General features: G+C 41.2%; 2 protein-coding genes and 1 pseudogene across 2 annotated transcripts in view; 1 reads left to right on the top strand and 2 right to left on the bottom strand.

Moving 5' to 3' along the window:
• LOC145405903 (mitochondrial ribosome-associated GTPase 2) overlaps nt 1-2,702 on the bottom strand; it is a 50,799-nt gene extending 48,097 nt beyond the window's left edge. The window contains exon 1 of the mRNA XM_080277154.1: nt 2,567-2,702. The gene's annotated coding sequence lies outside the window, so the exon portion shown is untranslated. The remainder of the gene's footprint in view (nt 1-2,566) is intronic.
• A 10,008-nt stretch (nt 2,703-12,710) lies between these two features.
• LOC145405892 (OTU domain-containing protein 5-B-like) overlaps nt 12,711-21,061 on the top strand; it is a 28,627-nt gene continuing 20,276 nt past the window's right edge. Inside the window, exon 1 of the mRNA XM_080277150.1 lies at nt 12,711-12,904. Coding sequence (XP_080133276.1) covers nt 12,785-12,904 — 120 coding nt within the window. The 5' untranslated portion in view covers nt 12,711-12,784. The remainder of the gene's footprint in view (nt 12,905-21,061) is intronic.
• Nucleotides 19,408-19,524, bottom strand: LOC145409119 (5S ribosomal RNA; annotated as a pseudogene).

Here is a 21,061-nt window from a genome sequence, read left to right as displayed (position 1 = left end):
CGTCAACCTGTTCCTCCATGTCACTCCACATGCTCAAGTAGCTCATTTCCACTGCTCTCACTCTTGACTTGTTCCCCTCTTGCAAGGTCCATGCCTCGCTTCCATACGTTAGGGTAGGGATCACAATACTATTATGCAGTGACTTCTTAACTTCCATACTCAGCTCCCTATTTCTCATCACTGCTTTCAGTGAACCAACAACCTTCCTTCCTTGTTGTACCCTTTCATGCACTTCATCCCCCAAAGTTCCATCCTTACTCATCACACTACCCAAGTACTTGAATACACTCACATTCTCCGTATCCTCCCCATTCAACCTCACCGTGCATTCTGTGACTTCATTCCTCTCAAACACCATAACTTTACTCTTGTTTACATTAACTTTCAGATTCCTCTTCCTACACACTGTCCCAAATTCATTCACCAAACCTTGAAACTCCCATTCATCTTCACTCAACAATACCATATCATCAGCAAACAACAACACCAGAATATTCCAAATCTCACCCTCATTCATTAGAGCCAGCCCCACATCCACTGCCCCATCTTGCAGCTCCTTTACAACCCCATCCATGTATATATTAAACAGCCATGGAGACATCACACAACCCCGTTTCAGTCCCACATTGAGATCAAAGAACTCACTCAGCTCACCAGCCACTCGCATCGTAGCCCTAGCTCCTTTGTACATACTCTTCACAGCACTCAACAAATTCCCCTCCACTCCATATATTCTCAATACCTTCCACATACCTTGTCTATCTATTGTCATAAGCTTTCTCCAAGTCCATGAGGGCAGCATACACTTTCTTTCCCTTCTCTAGATACTTCTCCACTAAACATCTTAGAACAAATATCTGATCTACACACCCTTTTCCCTTCCTAAATCCTCCTTGTTCTTCTCCAACTAGGTCCTCTGTTATATGCCTAACCCTATCAATGAGTATTCTACCATATATATTTCCAGTCACACTAAAAAGGCAAATACCCCTATGGTTACCACATACCTCTCTCTCCCCTTTTCCTTCGTATAAAGGAACAATTATACCTGATTTCCAGTCCTCCAGTACCCTTCCCTCTTCCCAAGCCAATCTACATAACTTCCATATCCACCCCACTACAATCTCACCTCCATACCTCAGCATTTCACCACACACTCCATCAATTCCTGGGGCCTTTCCCATCTTGATCTTCTTCATTGCTTCCACTATTTCTGCCCTACTGATCTCTTCCTCCCTCCTCTCATCTCTCCTTCTTCCAGCCATTCCCCAACCACTTATATTCGCACTGCTCTCACTCTCTACATTCAACAAATCCTCAAAGTGCTCCTTCCATTTCCTCAGTTTCTCTCTCTTCTCCACCAACAATCTATTATTCCTGTCTTTCACTCCTCTACTATTACCACTTACACACTGCCTTACTTTCTTTACCTCCTTCCAAAACAATTTCTTACTCTCCCTCCATTTCACACTCAGATTCCTACCAAACTCTTCATCCACTTTCTTCTTACTCTCCATCACCAATCTCTTCTCCCTTCTCCAGCTCACATATACCTCTCTCTTCTCTCTCTCATCTTCTTCCCTACCTCATTTCCATAAATTACAATTACAATAAAATAAAATAAGAAGTAACCACACAAGAGTACTGTAATCTCCAATGTAATAAATGAAAATGAAGTTTGGGTTCTACTGGGAGGACACAGGTCAAGAGTGACATGGGTGGAAATGAGTTATCTGAGAGAGAGAGACATGTGAGGTACTGCGGAATGACAAATAGGGTAATGAGGATGTTACGCAGCACTGATGTGGATGTGACAAGTTTTAGGTGAGTTACCCTGAAACAATCTGGTAATGTGGAGTGATTGAAAAATGAGAGACTGACTAGCAAGGTGTAGGCCTATGTGGGTGATGTGCAGGAGAAGTCCAAGGATGAGGTGGAGAGGTATGAGTGAGGGTGATGTGAACTAGAGAAATGGTACCCTGATAGTGGAAGAAACGGTGACATGGAGGCAATCTATTTGCGACCACCCTTCCTGGAATCAGGGAGCCTGGCTATAGAGTATAGACACACAGGAAAAATATTTGAGAAAATAACCTAAGCGGGAGACAGTATAGGTTACTTATTGCTCTGAAACAACTACTGGTACTATTAATATACTGTATGGCATAAAAAGTACTAAATGCTGCAAAACAAGTGTGCATTCTGCAAGTCTATGAATAAACTATCTGTGCCTTTACCTGATGGAACTGGGTAACTAAAAACTTGAATAAAGTATGAACTTGTGGCAGCATGAAATGCAACGAGTGTTAGCTAGGAGCTTAGAAGTGTATTTCCTACTTACTGTAGTCAATCTGTTTTAATCAGATGGAGGCAGACCAATCCCATAGCTCAAAGACTACACTAAGTCATGGCTGCACGCAATTTAATGAGTCTCAGTTTTAAGTTACAAATAAGTCTATGAGGTTACTACTCAAATTTACTCTCCAATATAATTACAACTGGCCATCAACTGAGCTGAAAGGGGTTAGGACTCTTCATGAACTTAGGACAATTGCACAATACATACCTTTCTTGTGCAGTACAGCACAATTTTTCTGTGCTCTCTCTGACAGCTCCTCCTGCAAGCACGATGCCACAAACTTCACCTTGGAACAACTCTCCTCCACCTTCTTGGTTAGTGATGTTACAAATGAGAAATCACCTTCGCCCACAAACAACACACTTGACCCCTCAGGAAAGAACATATTTTCAACCCTGTAAATATATGTAGAGATTAATTACCAAGCTAAATAATAATAATAAATAAATAAATAATAAATACAATCCCATATTACCCCCCTCAAGGTGTAGAGGCCCAAGGCTAGCCTACCATAGGCTACAATTACAGGACATATAAGGGCAGATAAATAGCCTACTTTCTGTGAAGGCATTACAATACATGACTGAAAAATCTCATCCCCTCTTGGGAATCAAAGGCCATATCCAAGTGGAGCATTCTGACTGAATCAAAATCTGTACAAACACGATAACCATGGTAAAACTTTTTCGTTTCAGTGAGTTTCTGAAGCAAACTGCTGCTAGCTTGTAAAAGCTGAGGTACTGTACTGTAAACGTACAATACAGTGGGGGAATTTTTTTCCCACCTAATTTTTAGCTGACATTGTGGCTCCAGGCTGAGATGAACATGAACTCAGAGGACTGCAAGCTTCAGCTGTCTTTTTCCAGCAATTTACCATCCTCCTTTAGGGGGACAGGATGGGAGATGAAGGAGGCAGTGGCTGAACTGGTAGAGAGGCAGCCTGCAATCCTAATGGACCCAGGATCAAATCCCAGCTGGGGCAGGGAACAGTATAAGGATTTGAATTTCATAAAAGCAGACTTTACTGATCTACCATAAGACCTGCCGACATGTCATAAAAATACCTCCACTAATACCAGTACACCAGTCTTGTGTAGACAGCCCTAGCATGTATTCAGTGTGGATGGTGGGAGTTAGCACCGAAGTGTTGACATGTTAGCTTTCAAAATTTGTACTAACTGCAGCGACTACTATAATAAGACAATCTTGTTGACAGTTATTTGTTGCTGTTGATCTACCCTGGCCTGTCGGGCTAGGCAGGTCCACTGACCACAAGCAAGCAGTTGCATTCCTGTATCAGACAGTGCCTTGCTAGGGGTCCTTCCACATGATGTGGTGCAAGTAAAAACCAGGAGGCATAGCCTCCAACAGGATGAGCTGTGTACAGGAAACGTGTAAAGAGAAGCCCAAAGTTTAGCAACATCTTTGTTTGTGGTTTCATGGTTAGCGGTAGCCTGCAAATATTCCCAAACACCAGGTTTTATGAGAAAACTCTTCTGTTCACGTTGAGAAAATGTAAACACACTGCATGCGTGGAAAGCTATCGTCACATGCTTGTTACCATTTCCGTAGAAGAGATGCAGCGTAGGATGAATGTGTTGTGTGGAGAGGCGGAGGCAGAGGAGGGTGGAGGTGCCAGAGGTGGCGGACCACTGTAGCCTCATCACCTGTCTCGGAAATTACACCCCCATCCCTCCCATTAACCCTTTAACCGCGGGCATTGTTTTGCCCCGACTGGCCTCTCCCGCGGGGGTTCCAGCCAAAATGTAAACAAACTTTAAACCTTTATAACTCTGCACAGAATAAATCTAGAGCGAAAAATAAGGTACCATTAGAAAGTACTAACCTTCGGCTTTGCAATGATGTAGGTTTCATGATTTCGTTGACTATCACTGGATGGGCAGTGCCATTAGAAGTGAGCGATCTAAAATCACTATTTTTCGCTCACACACCATTACCAAATGCCAACCTCATTCTGATAATAATACTAAAAACATATATGAACACTGCACATACGATAAACACCCAGTCTGTGTTCACTGAAGCAGGTAAAAGGCACTGTAATTGCCCGCACTTCACTGCCACATCAGCAGTGTTGTCACTCACACAGCTGGACAGATACTGATGCGTGTTTGGTCAGGGGTGGGGTGGGGGGTCCGGGGGGTGGGAGGTGGGGGCCTGGGGGGTGGGAGGAGGGAGGTGGGGGTCGGCTGGAGTGAAAGAACTTAATAGCTACTCTCCCTTGAAACAATTGGCGCACAGAAATAACGCGCGGTATTCAAAATATTCACAAACATTCGAGAATGACAACCGCGGTTTGGTCCAGTTTTTGCAATGTCATTCTGGGATGACACCCGCGGTTAAAGGATTAAGCACCTCACTCCAGCCTTCCAAGTGAGTTTCTTTGCCTATCACAGTATGCTATCTATTTCTATTCTATCTATTGCCAGACGCCATAATCCCGTAAGGGGTGGCCGTTTGATTCTGAGTTACTTGTTTTACAGGGAGGGGCACTAACCCTCCACCAACCCACGCAGGGAGCTCGTCTCTTCAGGCAGGATCAGTAAATTTTGCAATGCATTAATGAGTTTTAGGGGAAGTTGGCATGGGACCTGGAACCAATTAGCTTCTTTCCCATAGGATCAATGCCCTAAATTTAGCGGTTTCATGGTTCATGGCACTTTTCACAGAACCAATTAGGGATGAAACTGAGGGCTTTACTGTATGAGTAGTTGTCTCAGCTCAGATTCTGATTACTTATAGTTGATAAATGTCATTGAATTTCCTACCGAGGAGTGTTGCGCGAGGCCAGTTACTGGGCTCTGGCCTCTCTCCAGTCTCACATTAGTACCGTACTCCCAAGGGCAATGGTAACCACTCGTCAACTGTAGCTACTACTTTTTTTGGTGGGCTAATGTATGGGTGCTATATTCTACCCACTGGAGACTCGAAACTATGCAGGACTAGGGCATCCATCTTCCTCAAGCTGCAGTGCAACGAAATACTGACCTGGAAGTCCTTTACCAAACTGGCACTTTTAACAGGAAAATATTATAATTTTTCAACCTTACATGTTAATACACAACTAATTATCACAAATCTGGTAAAAAAAATTGTGCATACTTTAAATATTAGTATAAAATCAGGATTCAGGGTAAAAACGTGCTAAAGTTAGCAGACATTTCCCCTTTAAATCGCTAAAATGCCTTGACAGACCTTATTTTGCATAAATATTAATTTACAATGCAAATAAATGTATCTGCATGTCATATCAATATTTATACAAACTATAAGTCTGTCAAGGTGAGTTGTTGGACTAAAGGCAAAACACTTTTGCTAACTTTGGCTAGTTTTCACTCTGAATCCTGATTTTTTTATCACCAGTTAAATCAAATACAAAATTTTGAACAGATTTCTCATAGACTAGTTAGGTGTGGCTGAACCTACACCGGTATGGTGATCAAATTTATTATATTTTCCTGTTCAATGTGCCGATTAGCTAAATGACCTCTGATTCAGTATTTTGTCGCACCCCTCAAGCTGGGGATATGCTTCAATTCCATATCCTGTTTTTTATAGAGCATATAACTAGCTATTATAAATAATATGTCTGCCTTGTGCTGCCTGCAAAGCATGCTTACATATGCTCTTGTCAACTGGATGTATAAGTGCATCTTAACCTAACTCAAGTTACACCCACCATAGCTTCAACTACCAAGGACTGCGATTAAACCTAACCTAGCAAGCCTCCAAAACCTATTGGGCTTCTAACCTAATCTATCTTAATCAACCTGTGAATGACTGCCATCCAGTATTAAGCTCATTCTGCAGAGAAATAATTTCAGCATAATTTTTGCCATAAAACAATAGGCTATCTGTACAAAGTGAAACTACAGTACTGTACTTCTAAAATGATCATCTCATCAACAATAAAGGAAAGAATTTAATGAAATCATCAGTGCAAGCAAACTATCAATAATTTCCCATTACTCCATCCATCATCCAATCCTACATTGCCCGATGAGGAGCATAGGAGTCCGGGGCTAGGCAAGTTTTTTTCGTTTTTAAAGGCTCCAACATGCTTGCATGCGTTGATCCTGACATTTAAGATGAGAGTGAATTTCCCATTAATCAAGTCATCTATCTATCTATCTATCTACTGCCAGATGCCTTAATCCCTTTAGAGGTGGCCACAAACAAATCGCCTCCATGTCGCCCTGTCCCCCGCCATTTCACTGCCCTGCTCCCAGCTCACACCCTCCGCTCTCATATACCTCTCCACTCCATCCCTCTATCTCATCCTTGGCCTCTCCCTCCCTCTCTCCCCTCCACCTCACTCACATACACTCTCCTCGTCAGTCTCTCGCTCTCCAATCACCAAGTCCAAATCACCTCAGTGTGTTTCTCCTAATGTTTCCTATCACATCCACATCCACACCACAATGCTCCTTCACTTCCTCATTTGTCAGTCTGTCTCTCCATGTGACTCCACATACTCCTCTCAAATAATTCATTTCCACTGCTCTCACTCTTGACTTCTGTCCCTCCAACAAGGTCCAAGCTACACTTCCATACGTTACAGTTGGTATTACAATACTGTCATGTAGTAGGTTTTTCACTTTCATGCTCACTTCCCTGTTTCTTATCACTGCTTTCAAGGAACCAGCAACCTTTCTTCCCTGTTGCACCCTTTCAAGCACTTCCCCCTCTAAACTTCCATCCTTACTCATCACACTACCCAAGTGGCCTACTTAAACACACATTTTCTATTTCCTCCTCATCCAACCTCACTGTACATTCGTTGACTTCATTCCTCTTCAAGACCATAACTTTACACTTTCTTGTTAGATTCCGTTTCTTACACACACTCCCAAACTCATTCACCAAGCCTTGCGGCTCCCCTTCGTCTCTACTTAACAACACAGTATCACCTGCAAACAACAGTACAGGGAGTTTCCAAACACTGCCCTCTCTCACTAGGGCTGCTCCAACATCCACTGCCCAACCTTGCATCTCTTTTATAACCCCATCCATATAAAGATTGAACAACCATGGAGACATGACACATCCTTGTTTCACTCCAATCTTCAAATAGAAAAATTCACTCAGTTCACTATCCACACACACTGCAGCCTTAGCACCTTCATACATACTCTTCACGACCTTCAACAGCTTCCCATCTACCCCATATATTCTTAATACTTTCCACAATCCTTATCTATCCACCCTGTCATATGCTTTCTCCAAATCCATGAAGGCCACATACAACTTCTTTCCCTTCTCTAGAAACTTTTCAACTAAAGATCTAAGAATAAATATCTGATCTACACAATCTCTTCCCTTCCTAAAACCTCCCAGTTCTTCTCCAACCAACTCCTCTGTTGTTTCCCTAACTCTGTCAGTATGTATCCTACCATACACTTTTCCAATTACAATAAGAAGACTAAATGCCCCTGTGATTAACACACACTTCTTTTTCCCCTTTCCCTTTGTACAGGGGAATAATTATACCTGACTTCCAATACTCTGGGATTCTACTTTCCTCCCAGGCCAATCTGCACATCTTCCACATCCATTCTACTGCTATATCTCCTCCATGCTTCAGCATTTCACCACACACTCCATCAATTCCTGGGGCCTTCCCCATTTTAACTTTCTTCATTGCTTCCACAATGTCCATCACACTGTTTTCTTCCTCTCTTCTCACATCCCTCTTTTCTCCCAGTCATTCCCCAGCCACTCATGCTTGCATTACTTTCATTCTCTGTGTTCAACAATTCATTAAAGTGTTCCCTCCATCTGCTCACTTTTTCTCCCTTCTCCACTAGTAATCTACCAGTTTTATCTTTCACTCCCCAGCTAACTTCTTTGGCACCATGTCTAACTTTCTTTACCTCTTTCCAGAACATTTTCTTACATTCCCTCCACTTTACACTCAAGTTCCTTCCAAATTCCTCATCCACTCTCTTCTTACTCTCTCTTACTAATCTTTTCACCTCTCTCTTCCTCTCTATATATAACTCTCTCTTCTGTCTCTCAACTTCTTCCATGCCTCTGTTTCTCATCCACTCACTATATACCTTCTTCTTTTGTGCCATAGCCTCTCTCACCTTTTCATTCCACCATGCTGTTCCCTGCACCCCTTTTCATCTTCTCTTCACCCCACACACCACCTCACATGCTGCACACACCTTCTATGTCCTCCATCTGCTCCAATCTATATTTACCCAACTGCTCTTCCACTTCCCTCTCATATTCTGCCTTTTTTGCATCCTCTTATAACTTTTCCACTCTCCTTATATGTCTGGCATAAATCTTTAACTGCCCTCTTACGGTTTCTATCCTTCTATCTGTGTCTTCATTGCTAGCTTCCTTTCTGGTCGTTCTAGAGCTGCTGTTGTAGACAGTCTTCGTTCTTCTCCTAAATCTATCAACAGTGGTGTTCCTCAGGGCTCTGTCCTATCACCAACTCTCTTCCTTTTATTCATCAATGACCTTCTAAGCTGTACATCTAACCCTATCCACTCATACGCTGATGACTCCACCCTTCACCTTTCCATTTGGTTCCCGCAACGCCCATCTCATCAGTTACTTCAACAAACAAGGGATGAGGCTATGGCACACCTAATGTCTGACTTGGCTCGTATCTCTGACCGGGGTAAAAATAATCTGGTTGTTTTTAATGCATCTAAGACTCATTTCTTACACCTATCAACCCGACAAAATCTTCCACAGGTATACCCACTAATGTTTAATAATATTCAGCTTAATCCTGCATCATCCTTGAACATGCTTGGGGTTTCATTTACTCAGGTATTATCTTGGAAAGATCATATTACATCTCTTATAAAACCTGCTTCCAAGAGATTGGGTGTGCTGAGCCGACTCCATTCTTTCTTTACCCCTGCACGGTTGTTGACTCTATACAGGGGTTTTATCTGCCCCTGTGTGGAGTACAACTCTCATGTGTGGGGAGGCTCCTCACATACAGCTCTTCTCAATAGGGTGGAGTCAAAGGCTTTTCGTCTCATTAACTCTCCTCCTCTTACTGACTCCCTTCAACCTCTGTCTCTTCGCCGCACTGCTGCATCTTTATCTCTTTTCTATCACTACTTTAATGGTCACTGCTCCTCTGAACTGTTTGCATGCATTCCTCCACCTCTATAACGGGCACATAGCACCCGTCTAGCAGCAAACTCTTATCCCTTTTCTGTCCAACTCTCTAATGCAAGAGTTAACCGTTACTCCCAGTCCTTCATTTATGCAACAGGTCAACTCTGGAACTCTCCCCCTCTGTCTGTATTTCCTGCTGCCCATGATATCCAGTCATTCAAACTCATTGTGTCCAGGCATCTCGAAATGATCGGATCTTGAATTTGGCTCTCTCTTGTATATTGTTTTTCTCTTGGAGGGAACTGTTATTGCCGGCTCATGGCCTTTGGTTCCTTCTTCCTCGCATAAAAAAAAAAAACTACTTCCTCCTGTCCTTCCCTTCTTCTATTTCTCCATTTTATTTGGACTTTAATTCTGACCACCACCAAGTGGTGGTCCGAAAGTCCACTCCCCCAACCTCTATATACTCTTGCATCCATTATACACCTTTGCGTCCTTTCATCCACACACACATAATCAAACACTGCCTTCCGTTCATTCAGTTCACCACCCACCCTTATGACTTGCCATGTATACCTGTGGATCATTTCGTGCCTGATGAGGGTATTAGCTATCACCAACCCCCTCCTGGCACAAGCATCCACTAAAGCACTGCCATTCTCATCCATCTCTGCAGGCATACCCAACTCATCAACTACTCCATCCACTTTCCTATTCCCTACCTTTCCATTCATATCTCCAATCAAAAACACCCTCTCATTCCTTTCAAATTTTTCTATGCACGCTTCCACATTTGTCCAGAACTCTTCTCTCACTCTGCTTGCACAATCTTGCGTTGGCGCATACACACACACAGTCGCCCATATTTGTAGTCCAACTTTCAGTCTTACCCACACAATCCTTGAGCCAACTGATCCATACTCTCTTATATTCTCCTTCCATCTGTTACAACAACATACACTCCTTCTTTTGCCTTCTCATTCTCACTTACTCGTGTGTATATACCCCTTCCAAACTCCCATGCTCTCAAACTCTTACCTCTCCATTTAGTTTCCGTTAACCCACATACATTCACTTTAGCACCCTCAAGCACCTGAACACTCTCTCTTGCCTTCACCTTATCATTTGCACCCCTTACATTCCAAGTTGCCATCCATACTGTGTCCTTTCTAGTCAACTTTTGGTCAGTCCTGGTCCGAGGCTTCTTGTTCGTACTTTTAGTTATTTGTTTTCCGGGTAGGGGCACTACCCCTCCGCCAACCCACTTGTGTCACATTGGGAACACGTGTTGGTTGGTTATAAGGTTACTACCCAGCATTGTAAATGTTTTCCTGGTTTACAGGAAATCAAGTCATATTAATGATAAAAGTGATACCATAATCTTTGCTGGAAGGAAGGAAGGAAGGAATAATGAAGAACTAGTACGGTACCATGCCATAATATGAGTATATGGCACTTAGGCTGGCAGTGAAGTGGTCTTTGCATGAAAGTAGTATAAGGCAGAAGTTATCATCAATGGGAAGTCCTTAAACTATTCATGTCATGAAATTAATTGTCCAACCTGATAAAAGCAGAGAGAGTATAAAGGTCCGAAGAAACATGGAAATATCAAGATGAGACGTAGGGCAGGAGGACAGCAAGGAGTGAAAGATGGAAGACAAAATATCCCCTTTTTGACGGTTCTTATAACAAGCAGGGAAGTACAGTAATCTTCCCCCACCCCCTTCCCCAGGGGAATATATTTGTTAAAAAGACATCAGTTACGTGGGAAAGGAGTGGAAATGAGTAACCTCATGAGCTTTGTGATGTTATAAGGGAGACAAAGAGGAAGTCTCGGAGCACTGTCAAGTTGATGTGGAATGTGCTACAGTGTGGTAAGAGCCCTGCCACATGGATAGAACTGAAAATAATGGACTGGCTGGAAGAGTGCGTATGCGTGGCTGAGAGTGGTAGGCCGCGGATAATGGAGGGAAGGGGAAAGGCACATGAACGAGGCTGATGCGTGTTGGAGGAAAAGGGCAGCCTGACGGCCTGCAACAGCGAGACAGACGAGGTTTTCGTGGTCATCCCGTCAAGGATCATTGCGTCTGGCTATAATAAAGTATCCCTTGCCCTTACCTACGAGATGTTAGTCTGGATCCTTTATCAGTAATATGTGCCCTTAGGAAATTAACAAGACTTGCTCTATGTCTGGCCAAGGAGAGAGAGAGAGAGAGAGCGAGAAAGATACTGGTTAACTACGACTCACACATAGTGGTGGGCATAATCGATTATTTGTAATCGATTACATTGATTACAAGGTAAAATTATTCACTAATCGATTACAGTTCCCAGTAATCAATTACCATACGATTACTCCCTGCATATATTATATATTAAATATGTATTATAGACAGGTGCATTTCAATGGATATTACCCAATAAATATTAATCTCTTTTATAATAAACACTTTAATTCATAAAGATATATGTAAAAAAGAGGTAGCTGATAATTAATAGCTGTATGTACAAGCAGAATAAAAAGCTGGGACCTCAGATATTGGAGTAGACAAATCGAATACAGCAAACTCGTACGTGCAGTTTCTGTGTACTGTGTAGACTGTGGCGAGTGTGCACTGCACAGCTGGCAGCAGTGTGGCTGTGTGAGAACTGAGTTGTGTGATTGTGCGGCGGGAGGCTCAGCAGATCTGATTACTGGTTAATTAAATTTTCAGGTATTAGTACTGTTTTTACTTTTTCCGGATCTTTTCCTTTAACATAATGCTTGGAGAGAGAGAGAGAGAGAGACTACAATGAAGCCATAACATTTTACCTTATACAGACTTTACCAATATACCCATATAATATCAATTTTAAGGTAAAAGTAATCGAAAAGTAATCGATTACTGACCACAGAAGTAATCGAAATAATCGATTACAGAAAAAATCGAGTATCGCCCATCACTACTCACACAGATCATCCCCTCGTGTTGTCTGTTATCAGCTGTTGATTGATCACGTGACCAGTTTCCTGCACATATGACAACAAACCAATGAAAAAGTCATCCCATCTATTATGTGTCTACAATCCCGTGTTACACCACATTATATAAATTCAAATCCAATATAGTCTTAAAACGATATTAAAGTGTTATTCCTACGCCACCTATATAGATTCAGATTCCCTTGATCCCAATCCACAGTCGGAAAACAAGGTTCAGTCACTTATACTCTACACTTTCGCCATTTTCTGGACAAAGCCTGAGAATTACAATCAAATTTCGGTGGATTGGCCTCGCTGGAGGGAGGAAGAAGCACAATTAACGTGAAAAAATGACCATATTGCCAAAAAAGAAGCCTCAGCAGGCGTCGGGAGGGACGGAAAATGAAGCTGGCGAGACATCTTCCAACGCCACCCACCAGCACCAGCTGCCCCTCACTAACCACATACAGGTGAACCTTGTCGTAACCATCACAGTTTTAATATTTTGAAGTAAACTGATTGTAAGCATAAAAAAAGTAAAATTAATTCTCATTTCTGGTGCAATGGAAAGTCAGTTTGTGCTGAAAGGTCTTTCTGATGAAAGTTAAACGTACATGTAGTTTCATTCTTTTGTTGGGTTTTGTGTTTGTATGTGAAAGAGAGGGCATTGATGCAAACAATAATTTATTCCATTAACCCCTTAATAATCCCTGGCATTGAACAACCCTTTACAGTACCGGTGTCAGTGACGTCGGGTTAGTGTGAGCTATAAAAAACTGTGAACAATTATGGTAAGGGAATGAAGGTCACTGGTATGTTTACATGACTACACTACGATTCCAACCAGTCAGGCAGTCGCTTAATCTCCAATGTTTTAGCCCATTTACCAACTCTTCCGTGAATCATAGCATGGGTTTAGGAAGCTAAATAACACATTGCTAAGTGTGCCAGATGATTCTCTTCACATCGTGAAGAAAGTTAAATTGATTTCAGATGATTGGAAGAAACTTTTCGTACTCAAAGATGGATTAAATTTCTTCCATTTAATTTTCTTCAAGATATGAAGAGAATGGTCTGATGCACCTAGCAGTGTGTTATTTAGCTTCCTAAACCTATGCTATGATTGGCTCTGATTCACGGAAGAATTGATAATGTTACGGCGCATTTACCAAATGGGCGAAAACATCTGAGATTAAGCGACTGCCTGACTGCTTGGAATCGTAACGTAGAGTCATGTAACCATACCAGTGACCTTCGTTCCCTTCCCATAATTGTTCACGTTTTTTTATAGCTCACACTAACTCCATGTCACTGACACCGGTACTGTAAAATGTTGTTCAATGCAGGGGGTTATTAAGGGGTTAATGGAATACATTACTGTTTGCGTCAGTACTCTCTCTTTCACATATTAACACAAAAACGAACATAAGAATGAGTGCTAAATGTATATTTAACTTGCATCAGAAAGACCTTACCAATTCATATTCCTCCAGTTCATGTACTTTTCCGACTATTTTATTTTGTGTTTGGAGAGAGTACTGTATACAGTACTCACTCTAAACATATTTGTAATAATGTAAGTAGTGATGACAGTGTTCCCCAATACAAATTGGGTATTGAGCTGGTAGATAATATTCCGTATCATTTCGGCCATCCAGGAAGCGCTATCTGTGAGTTGTAGACCTACTGTGTCATTACATTTGTATATGTTCACTAATTTGTATATATTTCAGATTCAGGTATAGTACTGTATTGATTACAGTATTGTACAGTATATAGTACTCTCTCCAAACACATTTGTAATACCATAAGTGGTGATGAGTGTTCACCAATACATATAAGGTACCGAGTGGGTAGGTATTTCGATTGTTCGGCAAATCCAATTTCTCGGCATCAGCCCGCTCTCATAGATGCTGAATACCATAATAGAACTTTTACTGTACATGGGATATTGTCTGTGCAAGAAGGAAAAACTCAGAGTAGCAGAAAATATACCAAACAGTTGTGGAGCAGTTATGCTGTTTATAATTTGGAGAAAATGATAATTACTGAACACTGAAATTGGTATTACTTGCTTGCTTTGTGAGGTACAGTATTCTTTAATAAATATAGACAGTACTGTATTTATGTGAAATTGCCAGTTGTGTTGTTGTTGGTGTGGTTCCAGCCTCATCTGCCCTTGAACCCAGTGGACTGAAGGCTGAAGTTTTCCTGCAGTTCTCTATCCTTTCAAGGGATAGGGAAGAAACTGAGGAACATTTGTATAAACTGAGAAAGCAAGCTACCTGTGTATATTGTGCCATCATGTGAAGGTGTCCCTCTCCAGTACATGTCAAACATTGCAACATTAGAGCACAGATGGAAGCAGCACAGTACTGTAACCATTTACTGTATCTGATACTGTATAGCCAGAGTGTAAGATATAATTGTGAAGGAGTCAGTTCTGAGTACAGTACATGAAATATCACAAGGAGAGGAGCCAGGATGTCTGGAAGGATAGAGGTCTGTTAATATGAAGTGCATTGAAGATTGATTTGAAGGTTTTGGATAGGTCATAGTTGTAGCTGTTCTAGTTGTGGCCCAGGGCTTGTCTGAATGTGAACCTGGTTGACTGCAGGCAGAAGTTGCCCTTTTTCTGCAGACCACCATCCTTCTTTAGGGGATAAGAAAGGAGATCACTGTGAACATGTGTATGGAACCTGGCTTTGGAAGTGTGTAAACTTAAGGAATCTCTTGTTCTATATTTTGATGATAAGTAACTTCACAGAGTTTAAAATAGTTTATAAATACAGTAACAGCAAGCCCTACTGGGTATACTGCACTTATTAGTTATCTGAATTAGTAGTAAGGAGTAGATCCTTCCATTATCCAGTCTAGTATTGCATCGTCAGGAGGGTGGGAAGCCAAGGCTAGGCCACTTAGTCCAGACATTGAAGGCAAGAGTGATTAGTTGCATAGTTGCATAGTGGTATTATGTGTACAGTAAAGCCCAACCACTTCATGGAAGTTGACTTATAGACTGGATGTGTTGACATCACCAAATTCTGCCTCCTACAAGCCCTATCTCATACTGGTTGTGTGCTTACCCAACTTCCACATAGATAAAGTAGCTACACTCAAAGCATAAATTAACACTTAGAATTCAGGGGTTTTAAATGGATATTCACTAAAGTGACGGCAGAAGATTCAGATTATAGCTAATTGCAATGCATTGTCAACAAAATCCATAACAGTAACACAGCTTACGGAAAAACAAGCAAAGAAACAAACAAATAGGCCATGGAATAAAGGGAGATCCCAAGGCAAAAACATCAGTCTAAAGTAACTCACATTTGCTTAGAATTTCCTAACCTGCTACACAGTATCATTTATAATGGATCAGTTACTGTTAAGGCAACTTGAAATTCAGGCTGCAAAAGCTCATTGCTAGAAAATAAATGAAGTTTTACTATAGACATTGTTTAGCACGGTCTTGTAGCGGATGATGCCACTTTATGTTGCATCTACAATAAATGGTTGCTGAGAGATTTCACACTGCCTGTGTTCTAGGTGATATATTTTCATTAAATGATGAAGTTTGGCGGTTATTACTATAATCACTGTCTTTAATAATTTACCCATATAGGTTCTGTCATAGTCTTTATAAATGTTCCAACATGCTTGCATCTGTTGGTCTTGGTCACCTAATGGTCACAGTCCTTGCTGCTCAGTCTCTGGCAGCCTCCCTGTTCAGTCCTTTATTCCTGAGGTCACACTCTATAACCTCTTCCCAGGTCTTTTTCGGTCTGCCCTTTGCAGCCGTGTATGTATCTGTATATACTGTATATATTCACATATATTTATTCATGAAATAAGTGGTAACAGACTTCAGAAAACAAGATACAGCCAGCATGGGTTGCCCATTTTATTAGCCTGAGTTGCCATATCTTGCCACTAGTACATTTCTCTCTGTCTGTCTGTCTCTGTCTCTGTCTCTGTCTCTCTCTTTCTCTCTCTTCATAATCAGAAACTTCTCTGATTTGTCTTTCTTATTTTCAGATGAAAATCTGTGAAATAAAACATTCCCATGGCTTCCTTAACTTACTAGTTCTCTCCAAAAGGGAGAGTATTTTTTCACCCTTGTTTGTTTGTTTGTTAGCAGGATTACTCAAAAGCTAAATGAGATTTGGACCAAATTTGGTGGGTAGATAGCCCATGTCCCAGGAAACAATCGATTATATACCGTAACTTTAGGGACTGATCAAAATCGTATTGCAGATTCTGGATCTGGAAAACACTTTTTGTGAAACCCAAAGCAGTGAGAAAACCTAACCCATTATGAAGAGTGGTTTTGAAATTATGTTGCCCTTGTCGGAGAGATATGCTCCATTGAGTGCCCCTCTGGTTTTGTTATTGGTTGGTGACATCATGTCATGTGTATTATTATATATAGTCCATATCTGGTTGGTGTGCCCTAGCTCAGTACACCACTAGCCTAGGTATCTAAAAATTGCGTGAGAACAAGGCTAATGCACAATATCAGTACAAAACACAAAGGCCCACCTGTGAAAACCCTGCATGCATTGGAGAACTGCCACACACGGGGGAAGGTTCTCGTGCAACAGGGGGAAGTTCTGAAGTGCAACAGGAGAAAGGTGATAAAATGTTCAGTAAGACAGTAAATTGTCATAGGTAACTTTTTTTTTTTTTTTTTTTTTTTTTTTTTAAATAAAGATCCATGCAAATTTGTATAAAGAACTGAGCTTGAAATACAAATGTACACATTTTGATTACTGATACAGTAATGTAAACAGCTGTGTTGTACTGTACATATTTAATTTTATGTACCGTAGTTTCAGAATTAGATAATATCCAGTTTTTCTCTGAAAAATGATATACAGTAAAGTCAGTTATCCATTGTTGCAATATCCGGCGCTGTTGGCTTGGCTGAAGTAGAGCAATATTCGGCACTGAAACGGGACGTAAAGGGCGGTTGTGTGCAATATCCGGCATTGAGGTGTTTCAGCTGGCTTGTAAATGGTATCCAGCTGGCGGATTAATACTGTATTACTGTACTGTATCATTGTATTTTATCATAATTTTCGCATTGAGGTGTATCAGCTGGCTTGTAAATCGTATACAACTGGCACATTATTACTGTATTACTGTACTGTATCATTATTGTAGTTTATCCTAATTTTAACATTTTTCATGTGGGAAAGTTGTTAGGATAGTGGTTCACGATGGATAGTAAGGCAGTACAGTGAGTCCTTGATATACGAAAGGGATAGGGACCAAAAAAACTTCCATAATTCGAAATTTCGTATATCGGAACGATTTTCCCAATTGAAATACACATATAAATGGAGGGATGCGGCCCAGGACCCCCATCTAAACTTCACTCCCCCTATTAAGAAGTAAGCAATACCTGTATACAATTGTAGAGAAGGAGGTGGCCATATTCTTGTACATCTCCTTTTTCTTCGTCACAGTTCCAGTGGTGGAAACAGCAAGGCCTAAAGCACACCCAATCTCTGAGACTCCCTGCCCCTCCTCATGGGGTCTTATAATGTCCAATTTCCTTTTCAGAATTAGAGTACGTTGCTGCTGCTTCTTTGCAGCAGGCTCCCCCAAAGCTGGAGATGATGCAGGGTGCTTGGAAGGCAAGGCGAAACTATACGAAAAGGTGAAGGGCTGCAAAAATATCCTCACATACAGCGAGGCTGTGAGGAGAGGAGGGACATTTCATACAGCATTCCATTAATTCCTTCATAGTTGCCGGCCTTGAACAACACTGTTTCGGTGTGAATGACGTTGAGTTAGGGCATTATAAAAACTGCGAACAATTACGGGAAGGGAACGAAGGTCACTGGTGTGTGTACATGACCCCACTATACCATTCCATCAGTCAGGAGTTCTCTTCACTCCACGCCGATGTTCACATGCTTATGTTACATGCGACCTAATTTTGAGTAAGTTTCTTTCAGCAAGAGAATATAATTTATCACCCTAAAAATAGTCAGAAAAATATAGAAGACAAACGAGAGGAATATGGACTGAATTGGTAAGGTCTTCAGGCTGTATGCTTACACGAAAGATTATGGGTTTTACAATTTTAAGAGACGATATGGAACAAAAATATTTGATAATCAGAAAAAAATTACTCTTTTGTCCCACATGTTCTCATAGGTTAGCATTCAGTTCCACATTCTTCATTTGGTATCACTCTTCCCAATATACAGTATTTCGGACCAACTGAGCACAGTTATTTCTGCTCCTTAGAGTTAGTGTACATTTACTGCTCATTCTTTTGTTTGTTCTTATGTGTATGAGTGAAAGAGAGAGGACTGATACAAACAATAATGTATTGCATTATCGCTTTCATAGCTGCTGGCCCTGAACAACGCCTTACTGTACTGGTGTCAGTGACGGTGAGTTAGGGTGAGCTAAAAAAAAAAAACGCAATTATGGGAAGGGAATGAGGGTCACTGGTGTGTTTACACGACACTACTCTACCACCTTAAGCAGTCTGGCGTTAACAGTTCACTTCGTCCCAGATGTTTTCGGCCGATGTATACATGCTGATGTAACATGCATCCTAATTTAATTAATTCTTACACGAATCATAGCAAATCACAGGATGGGTTTAGGGGAGGGGGAAAAAAGAAAAAAAAAAAAGAAAAAAAAAAAAAAAGCCAGGTGTGCCAGACGAGTCTTTTCACATATGTAAAAAAAAAGAAATTGATTTTAGAACTTTGAAAAAATGGTCCCAAGGCCGACCACGGGAGCACGCAAATATCTGAACCCACAGCCATTGAGGGTGCTACACATACATTTTACTTTAAGCAGTAAAAGCACCTTACCGAATCAGTTCTTCCTGATTCATTCATTGCCAGATGCCATGTATCCCAAATGGGGTGGCCAAGGGCTTAGAGTTAATTGTTTTACAGGGAGGGGCACTAATCCTCCACCAACCCCACTTGACACGTAGGGATGCCAACAGCATCTGGTGTTCCCAGGCGGTCACCTATCCAAGTACTAACCAGACCCAACGTTGCGTAACCGCTGATCGGACGGGAAGCGGTGTACTCAACATGGTATGGCCATTGGCATAGTCTGTTATATTTTTCAGATTAGTTCTGGGTTGGTAAATACAGTAAACGTTTCTTATTAAACCTGTTTCCCCATCATTTTTAGCTGTTCTGGTGTGACAACTCTTGTTTATTTCGTTAACATAATTGCGGCAAGGACTGTCCTTCCCTAAGTGTTTAACTAAACCTGGCCTAACCGAGCTTATCTGTACCTAATAATTTTAACCTAACCTAACCTCCAGTTGGAAAATTGGGAAACAATATCCGCCTTTGAGCACGTTGAGTTTCTTCCACTGCGCTGAAAACGAGCGTAGGGGAAAGTGACAATAATAACGGGAAGGAAATTTTTCAGCAAGAAAAAGTAATTTGCCAAACTGAAAGTTGTCAGAAAATTACAGAAACAAGCTGGAGGATTATGCATTGAATTGCTAAGGTCTTTCTGTTGCTTCAAGTGTACAGTGAAAGACACAAGTATCTTCCCAAAGTCTGACGAATATAGCGTGGAAAAATCGAACCATTTGAAACATGCACTAGTAGAAACAGGGTTTTCATTGTATTTTGCCTGGTGTAAATTTTCTTCATACTGAACTGGGAAGATAGTTGTCTTTCATTGTACATTTACCAGTAAATAAATCAATCTAACTACTGTATTTTCAATTTCCTCTCAAGAGTGAGAGTACAATGCTGTTTCTTCTTTGCACCTGGTTCCCCGGATGCTGGAGATGATGCAGGGCGCTGGGGAGGCATGGTGAAAATACGAAAAGGTGAAGAACAGCGAAAAACAGCGTAACGTACAGCGGAGCTGAGAGGAGAGGACGGATGTAACTCAACTGGGAAGCACGCGAAAATGTATTTACCAGAGAGGGGTTAGTTCGTTTTCTCGCCGCAAGCGAGCGCGGCGCTGTGCAGTGCGCCCATTTTGAATTTTTCGTATTTCTTCTCATCGTTTTTCGTACCATCGAGACAGATACTTTCGTATTGTGGAATTTTTCCTACATTTATCGCTTTCGTACCATCGGAAATTCATACTTAGAGTTTTCATATTTCAAGGACTCACTGTATCTGGCTTAACACCGAATATTGAGCCGATTGGGGGTACTATGCAGTATCTGGGTTTTTGCTTTAACTGGCATTGGGCTTGGCTAAATTACATCAGATAATTGAGAGTTTACTGTATACCATATCATAATTGGTACACTACATAACATACCATTAAAAAGAATCTCACTGTTTCTGGTTTAACAACTCTGGCCTTAATAAACAGCATGTTATTTCATACCACATACAGCACTAAGTACTGGTACCACAATCCTTAATTAGTTTTTATTGGTTTAGACTTAACATTAATAATTAGTGTCTTGCTGTATTAAAAAGTAAAACAATCCTGTTTTATTACTGTACCTTTATTGATTAATAATGTTAGCTTTTACTTAAGCTTTCACTCAACCCACTGAGTGTGGGGATGTCTTATTCATTTTTGTTCTTGCCATCGCATGATGATTTTATTTATCTTTAGATAGATTTTAGAACTGGAGGGGTTATATGTAGCATTATTAA

The sequence above is a fragment of the Coenobita brevimanus genome, chromosome 8 (genome assembly GCF_032717465.1).
Source record: "Coenobita brevimanus isolate Jiangsu-jjx chromosome 8, ASM3271746v2, whole genome shotgun sequence".
Lineage (NCBI taxonomy): Eukaryota > Metazoa > Arthropoda > Malacostraca > Decapoda > Coenobitidae > Coenobita > Coenobita brevimanus.
Note: the sequence above shows the minus strand (reverse complement) of the source record. Positions and strands in the feature narration are given on the sequence as shown.